The sequence below is a fragment of the Geotrypetes seraphini genome, chromosome 2 (assembly GCF_902459505.1).
Source record: "Geotrypetes seraphini chromosome 2, aGeoSer1.1, whole genome shotgun sequence".
NCBI classification, from domain to species: Eukaryota; Metazoa; Chordata; class Amphibia; order Gymnophiona; family Dermophiidae; genus Geotrypetes; species Geotrypetes seraphini.
This window is the reverse complement of record NC_047085.1, coordinates 303,414,103-303,423,847: the sequence shown is the minus strand read 5'-3', so window position 1 is coordinate 303,423,847 and position 9,745 is coordinate 303,414,103. Positions and strand designations below refer to the sequence as shown.

The 9,745-nt window shown below is 46.4% G+C and overlaps 1 protein-coding gene across 2 annotated transcripts in view; it reads right to left on the bottom strand.

Annotated features, from left to right (window-relative positions):
- Nucleotides 1–5,250: 5,250 nt before the first annotated feature.
- CDC42EP1 (CDC42 effector protein 1) overlaps nt 5,251–9,745 on the bottom strand; it is a 71,917-nt gene continuing 67,422 nt past the window's right edge. For both annotated transcript variants that reach the window (XM_033929904.1, XM_033929906.1), the window contains exon 3: nt 5,251–8,229. In XM_033929904.1, the coding sequence (XP_033785795.1) occupies nt 7,343–8,229 (887 nt within the window). In that variant the 3' untranslated portion in view covers nt 5,251–7,342. The remainder of the gene's footprint in view (nt 8,230–9,745) is intronic.

The following is a 9,745-nucleotide window of genomic DNA, read 5'->3' as shown; positions in this document are numbered from 1 at the left end:
GAGGCGTAGTCAGTAGAAGGAAGAAGGTGTTGATGCCCCTGTACAGGTCATTGGTGAGGCCCCACTTGGAGTATTGTGTTCAGTTTTGGAGACCGTATCTGGCGAAAGACGTAAGAAGACTTGAGGCGGTCCAGAGGAGGGCGACGAAAATGATAGGAGGCTTGCGCCAGAAGACGTATGAGGAGAGACTGGAAGCCCTGAATATGTATACCCTAGAGGAAAGGAGAGACAGGGGATGATTCAGACGTTCAAATACTTAAAGGGTATTAACGTAGAACAAAATCTTTTCCAGAGAAAGGAAAATGGTAAAACCAGAGGACATAATTTGAGGTTGAGGGGTGGTAGATTCAGGGGCAATGTTAGGAAATTCTACTTTACGGAGAGGGTGGTGGATGCCTGGAATGCGCTCCCGAGAGAGGTGGTGGAGAGTAAAACTGTGACTGAGTTCAAAGAAGCGTGGGATGAACACAGAAGATTTAGAATCAGAAAATAATATTAAAGATTGAACTAGGCCAGTTACTGGGCAGACTTGTACGGTCTGTGTCTGTGCATGGCCGTTTGGAGGAGGATGGGCAGGGGAGGGCTTCAATGGCTGGGAGGGTGTAGATGGGCTGGAGTAAGTCTTAACAGAGATTTCGGCAATTGGAACCCAAGCACAGTACCGGGAAAAGCTTTGGATTCTCGCCCAGAAATAGCTAAGAAGAAAAAAAAAAAAAAAAAATTTAAATTGAATCAGGTTGGGCAGACTGGATGGACCATTCGGGTCTTTATCTTCCGTCATCTACTATGTTACTATGTTACTATGTTACTATGTAACCCATGTCAAAGGGCGCAACAGTGGCATAAACAGACTGTGAACACTGACAGCAGGTCAAGCTACAGTCAAGGGTGCAACCAATTGCCCAACCGATAAGAAAATGTCCAAAACAAGAAGAATCAGTGGCAGATTTTTTTGGGGGGGGAGTCAGGAAACTGCTTCAGTGATAAACGAGTGGATATATAAATATCGACACGGTCAAGGAATTCCGCTTGCCTCTTACCGCCTACTAGCAGCAGGGATGGGTAGAACTCAGCGGGCCTGGGGGCAGGTCTATGGTATGGATTTTACATACGTAAAATCTGGTAACCCTACTTCTACAAATCTGGTAATCCTAGCAGCTAGGGCCTAGCTAATCCCACAGTAATATGTTACACATTGTTCCCTCTAAATTGATCAGGAGTCCTCCACTTACAGTCCTGCCTGTGGATGGTACTTTTTCACGATCACATTTTCAAAAATGAGGGCCAGGTAAGTTCTGCAGGAGAGAACCTGCCCGTCTCTAGAGGCTGAAAATACAATATGGAAGCAGCAGGCCCACTGGCAGCAATGCAGTTGGAGGACTCCCACTCAGCTTTGAGAGAACAGTGATATTACAGTAAGGCGAAAGGTAGGACTAATAGACAGTTCACGTAATCATGCTTCAGCCATGCCCTCTTGATGTAATAATGAGAAGTAACTTTATAGCACTTAGGATTTATATTCTGTCAGTAATAATTCACTAATTGCTGAGGATTTGTAATAATCCTGACACCAAGCCTAAATATTCCAAAGAGGGCCGGATTAATCAATAGGCCTAGTATGCACGTGCCTAGGGCCTGAAACTGTGAGGGGGGCCCACTGAAGGAGGACAACTCACCTTGCTATTTTTATAAACAGCAACGGCCCCCCCCTGGCAATGGCAACGGGCCCCCCCTCCCCCGCAGCAATGGCAACGCCCCTCCCCGCAGCAACGGCAATGGACTGCCCTCCCGCCCACAGCAACAGCAACACGGCCGGATCTGCTACTGGAAGGTCCCGTGATGACTGCTTCTGCCGGTCCATCCCCCTCCGACGTCACTTACTTGCTCTGGAAGAAGTGACGTTGGAGGGGGATGGACCGGCAGAAGCAGTCATCACGGGACTTTCCTGTAACAGATTCGGCTACGTTGCTGTTGCTGTTGCTGCAGGGGGGGGGCATTGCCATTGCTGCGGGGGGTGGGCCCGTTGCCATTGCTGCGGGGGGGACCTGTTGCCGTTGCTGCGGTGAGGGGCGTTGCTGGGGGGGTAACCTGTTGCCATCAGCGGGCAGAGCCGGCAGCTGCAATGTTTGGAGGGGGAGGGAGAAAGGAACATGGAAGGGTGGTGGAGGGAGGGTGGCAGGGTGGTATGAAAAGGTTGTGAGAAGGATGGTATGGAAGGGTGGTGGATGAAGAGAAAGGGGGCAGGGTGGTATGGAAGGGTGGTGGAAGGAGAGAAAGGGCTGATGGAATTGGTGTGCAGGGGAAGGGGAGAGATATAAGGGGAAAGGTACTGGATGGAATTGGGTTGAAGGGAAAGAAAGGGGGCAAATGCTGATGGAATTGGGGTGCAAGGAAAGGGGAGAGAGATATAAGGTGGAAGGATCCTGGATGGAATTGGGTTGGAGGGAGAGAAAGGGGGCAGATGCTGATGGAAGTGGGAGGAAGGGAGATGAGAGAGTGAAATGCCCGACCATGGGGATGTGGGAGAGGGAAGGAGAGGAGAGAGATGCCAGACCATCGGAGGAGGGAAGAGAAGATGATGGATGCCACACCAATGACCCCACCCAAAGGCCTACCCAGTTCTACCCAGCCCTGCCCCATTCCACCCAAGTCATGCTCCGTTCCACCCGTCTTGCCCCCAAGCCCCGCCCCCTCAACCTGTTCTCGTGCTCGGAGCTACAACGGGAGGCATCTGCACATGCTCAGGTATGATGTGATGACATCATACGCAAGCACGCATGCGGGTGATGTCACCGTGTTGCATCCATGTATGTGCAGATGCTCTCCCGATGCGGTCCCGAGCTGGAAGCTTTTCAAAATCCGGACAATGTACCGGATTTTGAAAAGCCGTCCAGACATGTCCTAAATAGAGGCCATGTCTGGGTAAATCTGGACGACTGGTAATCCTAGTCCAGGGCATTCAATACTCTTGCAATTGCCCTGCATTTTTTATAACAAAATGAAAAGCATTGAAATCTATTTCATTTGGGACACATTCCAGCATGTAAATCAGGGGTGTCCAACCTTTTGGCTTCCCTGGGCCGCATTGGCCGAAAAAAATGTTTCTGGGGCCGCACAAACGCTGCAGCAAGACAGAGGAGGGAGCCGGCAAGATGGTAAACACTCGGGAGCAGCAGAGGAAAACACTGCATCGCCCTCGACCGGGGCCGCACAAAATACTTCACGGGGCCGCAGGTTGGACACCCCTGATGTAAATAGATTTATTCTGAGTGACACTGGGGGCACTGAATACCCCACCTTCAATACTCTTTTCTTGTCAGTACTCCCCGGTCTCCTGTGTCCAGACCTTTGTCCAAAACCTGAAATCCCTTTTACGGTTAGGAGTGAAGCCTGGAACTGCCATGACTTCACCACTTAATGGTGGACATTGTCTTTTATGATCTTCCACCCCAGGCATTTCCTGCAGTCCTTCTCTCCCCCCCCACACACACACACAATTTGTCGCAAACTGGGCTGTCTGTCAGCCAAGCCCTCTGGAATGCTGAGAAAAGCCAGTGGAAGTGAGTTGCTCTAGAAGGCGGAGGTCAGGGAGCAGTCGGCGCTGCTTGCTAGAGGGGAACCATTGCTCCCTGCAGTTTTGTTGAGATGCTCCGCAGGCCTGTTTTCTCATCTTACCTCCTTTTCCTGGCTTTCTCCTTCCACAAACAGACCACGGGTCATTCTAAAAGGCTTGAAGACCCAGACAAACTCTGTTTACAGAAATAAATTGGCCTCCATTGAATAAAACCTTGCTTCTCTGCTTAATGTGCAGTATTCTAGCCGCCTGGCTCAGCATGCTGCCTGCTCAGATATTTATGGCACTTTGGGGCTGACAGGATAATGGTCAAAATACAGAGCTGCAAACCAGCACTCACAGTACAACCCTGAACAAGCCACTTAAGAGGCAGGCCTATAAGGAGCAGTTATTCTAGGCACTAATTGTGTGCACAATTTTATAGGTTAGCAGCACATACACACGAAAATGCCGTAACTACTTGTCATTTACCTGCAGAAACACTGCCTAGGTCTCTCAGCGTGTAACCCTGAAGGGGCACATTTCTGGGAGCAGGGCTGGCTTAACCTATGGACCAGATAAGACTTTGGCCTAGATCGCCGGCGCTAAATGGAGCCAAACACCAAGGGCTGTGATGTCACCAGCCCATAAGTTAAGCTGCCGTGCAGCTTGAGCACATCCCTGCTCCTCCTCCAGGCAGGATGCAGCTTCATAGGCCAGCTGCTGCAAGGGGGGAGGGCTAGTGTCAGGATCAGAGGATGGAAGTGTAGCACTGCTCCCTCCTCTGACACTACTGTTAGACACTGATGCTGGCCCTCCCTCCTTGCGGCAGTTGGCTAATGAAGCAAGAGGGAACTGGCAAGGAGTGGGGCATGGACCTTGGGGGCACAGGCCAGAGCACCGTAATCTCTTGAGCTGGCTGTGTCTGGATGTGTCATGGGCATTCTGCCAAAGAAAAACAATACTATCAGTTGTGTGCAATGTAAGGCCAAACTTAGGTGTAGCAACTTACACCTACCACTGACCTGGTGTAAGCTATTGTACATAAGATTCGGTGTGCCAAAGTGACTTTGAAATAGGCTTACCTTAAAACCATTCTATAAATGTAAGGCTACATATGGAAGTAAAACCCGGATGGCTTTTCTGGAGCCACAGGGTAACCCTATACAAATGGCACCGAACATGCCTTTGTGTAGGCACCACTTTACAGAACTGCCCCCTTAACCTCCTCTGTGATTCATGATAAGACTATACACCAGAGCTTACCAAATGTTTTGACCCCATGTTTGCAGCCGCACAGATGCTGATGACTCCACCAAGGCTAGTCAAAATGACATGCCTATGTACTTCTGGTTTGGGCTGTGACCCGAAATGTGGTGTGCTCCACCCTTTTTGGAGTCACAACCCACAGTTTGGGAAGCCCTGATGTAACACTTGACAGGATTGCATCACAGACTTTTGATTGGCATTGCTCTTGTCCAGTATACATTGACACCACTATAGAAATAATAGTAATTAGCTATTCTAGAATATGATTGACTGTCCCACCTTGGGATACACTGATTGTCTTTTTGTAGTTTAACGTTTTATGGACTCCTCCTCATCCATATTTTTGATACTTCAGTTCAAGATGGGAAGGTGATTGGGCATACTCGTATGTTCTGATGTTGATCAATATCTAGCTCAGACCCAAGTTGTTCAATAAGGGATGCAATTAATTATTTATTTCTTATGTCAATTTATGAAATGTTTGCTCAGATAAACTCCCCAGGCAATTTACAGTGCGCACAGACAACAAGAATAATAACAATACAACTTCCTTTCAGGCAGCTCTGCATAGAGAACAGTATTCCTGCAAATGAGAAGACTCACGAAATATGAAAAGCTATCTCTCACACATAGGAATCAGAGCCACAGCAGGGCCTGATCTGGGCACAGTGGAGGAACAGGTTACATAGGAACCAGGAGATGCAACTATAAGCCTGCAAACCTCTGGAAATCTGATTTCTGGGGACAAAGCAGACTGAGGCTGTCTCAGGTGCTCTCTCTCCTCTCCATCTCCCCCTTCACAGGTTGGTGTGTCTCCCTTTATCACTCTTCTTTTAGGTTAACTCTTTCCTGATGTCTCTAGCAGAACAGTCATTAGATAAACGGCTCCCAAAGCAAGGGCTGTTTTTGATACCCCACTTCTCTTGTGAGCTTATGAGCTCACAGACTGACCCCACAGGGCAGCATGGTGCCCCCCAGCTTGGTGCCCAGGGCAGTTGTCCTGCTTGCCCACCCTTGTAACAGTCCTGCCTTCTAGTTTCCTTGTTCCTGTTCCTATATTCCTTCTTTCAGATTCCCCTCTTTCCCATCTCACTTTAATTTTTGTCTTGCCACTGCTCTTTCCTCTTTCAGGTTCCTCTCTTCCTATAAGCTCCAGGTCCTTCTAAATTTCCTCTCTCTGTCTTCAGAATTCTTTTCTCCCTCGTTACAGGTTGCCTCCCACCTCCAGTTTCTTCCTTACCCCTTTCATCGCCTTTCTTACAGTTTCAATACCCTCAGGTCCAACTTCAGATTCCTACCCCCCATGTCCCATATTTTATATTTTTCCCCATTATATCCCTCTTTTCAGCTGCCTCCCTTCCATGTTCTCTGTTTCTGACAACTGGACAGTAGCATGATAAGACAGCATGGGCACGCTCACTATGCTCCCATACTGCAGAAGAAGGCAGAGGGAAGGAGTGGGACAAACAGGTTCTTACTGGTGGCCATCAGTACTGGTTGCATAGAGCTGCAGCTTCCTTTGGACCAAAGAGGGGCAATAAGAACTGTTCCAACAAGAATCAACAACTCTAATCATTGCAAAATCTGACTTAGTGTGCAGGTTAAACAGATTCACATCGTATTCAAGTCATAAGTCCAGTCTTATTCTGGAGTAGGTCCAAAGCACTCGCTTGCCATTACTTTTATCCCTTGCTCTGGGACTGAGAGTACCTGTTTAATAGCCAAACTGTAGAGTCTGGTCTAGGACAAGCTCTGTAATAGGTTCATTATACCTCTCTAACAATGTATATGTGGACATTACTGTTGCTTTAATACTTCGAATATATCACCTGCCCTGTATATGAATCATAATAGCAATCTTTTGGCAATATCTAGGGTGTAATAACTTGTTCAGGTTTTGGAGTATGCTATTTGTATTTCTCAGAAATGTATATGTTATGTTATATGTGGTCTTATATCCCACCAAATCCTCACCAGGTATATATAAAATATATTTGTTTCTCATGTTGAAGATTATGAAACATTGCCTACAGATGATCCCATAATGCTTTGGGAATTTGGCAAAAAGGAAAGAGATGGAGAGTTGGACTATTTCAGAACAATGCAAGAGGTGATTATGAGTGTGTGCAGCCACTGGGAGTAGGGATAGTGTTAAGGGTGTTCCCCATTAAGGATATGTGTATGTCTTCCTTATTATTTTTTAGTATGTTTTAATTGCTCAGTCAATTCTCTTGTTCTCTCTTTTTTTACAATGTCTTTTTGTTTTCAGTTGTTTCCCATATATAAGACTTTGGCCACTGGGAAGGACCAGGGATTGAAATGTACTTATAATTGGCAGACCATGGGTGCCACTTTGGATAGTTTCTGTCAAACCATACTGAACTATTCAACAGATTAAGTTCCTTCATGGCAGTCTGGTTTGGGGATGGAAGAAGGCACCAAAATTAAAGTCCATTCCTAAAGGCTGCTGCTTATAAGGTTACTGACCCCTTATGAAAGATGGTACTGTTTCTTATGATGTCATACTTTGATTTCATCATCCTCATCTGCATATGCAAATGAGTCATTCTGGAGGGTGGCATACTGACTCCTTTCTCTTAGGGATGACTCTTTGGATCTGGGGCTCTCCTCTTGTCCTCCCACTTCTTCTTCTTCTTTCTCTTCCTCTTCCTCCTCCTCTTTTTCTTCTTCACTGCTGCAAGTATCTTCCTCCTCACTATCTTGCCTTGTAGAGGCAATAGCAGACCCCATCTTGCTGGACTCATGTGCTAAAACCTGAGGCCTATTGCCAAAGTTGGCCTTGCACATTTCTCCGCTGTCATAGATGGGCTTCTGGGTGGGAATCATGGCTCCTGGCTTCTGTCCAAAGCTTACACTCTCATGCCCCTGAATCACATTTATACTTCTAGAACAAGGAGATCCTTTGCTAAGATTTATCTTTTTTTCTTCACTGGGGCTCTCCAGTGGTCCCTTACACTCCAAGGCTGATGGGTGGCATCCATTCAGAGTAACCTGCACTCTGTGAGGTGCTGTTGGCAAAGGCTCAGCAGTTTCATCCTTTTCCCAGGGGATGTGATTGAATTTTGATCTTGGGGAGACATCAAAATGGCTCTCATGATAGCGGTGATGTGGTGATGCATTTCTACTATCGATGGTTGGTACCTCCTGTTCCCCATTGCAGCATTGTGTGGCAGCAAGCTTTGTGTTGTCATTGACACCTTCTTCTGGGAAGCTGATAACCTCCAAGAATTCGCTTAGCAATGAAGGCCCAAAGTCCAGCTTGAAGGACTGCAACGAATCGAACAGTTGGTCATCCACCTTTGACTTTACCCCCAGGGTAGGGGAGTTCTCTAGAGTTTTCTCTGTGCGGGAGAGACGGGGGATGGTACAGAATCCAGACTCCAAGCCTGAAACATAAGAAAGACCCAGATCACACATTGCTGTATAAAGACATTGCTTAAATTGGCAACTGAATTATATAAAACAATCAAAATCATTTAGGACCTCCTTTTCATATTGATTTCTGTTTACTTTCTGAGAAGGCACCGGTATTTAGTTTCAGAAAGCTCCTCTTAGTCAGCAAAACCAACATTCTCGCCTTGATTTTTTTCCAAATTGATTTGAATGTTTCATTCACAATCAGGACCAGATTTAAGATTTTGGCACCAATAGGCAACACTGGACAGTAGATCCTAGATAGTGGGGATGGAAGGAGTGGGAGAGGGGTTTTCAGAGATCTCAAATATTAGCATATCAGAAGAAAAGATGAGGAAGGCTGTAATACCATAGTGATGCTCTTTGAAGCAGCACAAGCTCCTCTTATTTTGTACCTTAGGCCAATGGGTCTCGGTCCTCAGGGCACACCCAACAAGTCCAGTTTTCAAAATATCCGTAAGAAATATGCATGATAGGTTTGCATGCAGATCTGTAATGCATATTCACTGTAGATATCCTGAAAACTCAACTGGCTGGGTGTGCTCTGAGGACTGGGTTGAGAGCTGCTGCCCTAGGCAGTTGCCTTTTTTGCTTTGCCTTAATCCAGGCTGGATCACAATTGTAAATTGATATATATTTAACTGTCTGTACTTGGAACCCTGTGCAAACATGGTACTGACAAATGCAAAGTGTATAAGAAATATGAATCCATAATGGACTTCAGAAAGAAGTGTTTTAATCAGAAGTGCGTAGCTCTTGTGCCTCCCTACAATTTGCCGAAGCATGAATAATATCATTTCTCTGGATAATGACATAGGAGACCTAGAAGGAAGAGATGTTTTGATCAGCAGAAACGGGACTAGGGCTACCCACCTTTTAGCCCACTCTGTGTGTCTGCCATAATTAGACTGTAAACTCTTCTGAGCAGGTACTGTCTCTTGCATGTACAATGTACAATGGTGAGTGCGCCTGGTAGCGCTATAGAAAAAATAAATTGGTGTTGTTGTAAATGTCCCTTAACATGTGTTGGGTTGTTTAGCCCAATGAAAGGCATGCCAAACTCATCTGAAGGAACAATTAGACAAGAACCATAAAGTCCCAATCATCTTTTTGCATATAGACTAGTTGACACCAAGTAACACATGTAAGAAAAACTGGCTTACACCGAGATGAATAGTTTCAACCAGCAATTTGAAGCAGGTAGCAGAGGAGGACATAGTAATTTACTTTATCCTCTTTCTGTACGACTGGTACAAGGATGGGTGAGGTGAGGTATAGAAAATTAGAGGTGTGTTCGTGTGTACTTATACTGCAAAATGAGAGGGGGGGGGAAAAAGAACAGAGGAAGCTAGAGGTATTTGCCTGGAAGGGAGGGGGATAGCTGGGAGTATTTGCCTCTGGGAAGGAGAATTACAGTATGTGATTGGGTGGTGTGAAGAGAGAATTAAAGGAGGAGAAGAGGGAGGGAGACTGACTGTAGAGGGAGAA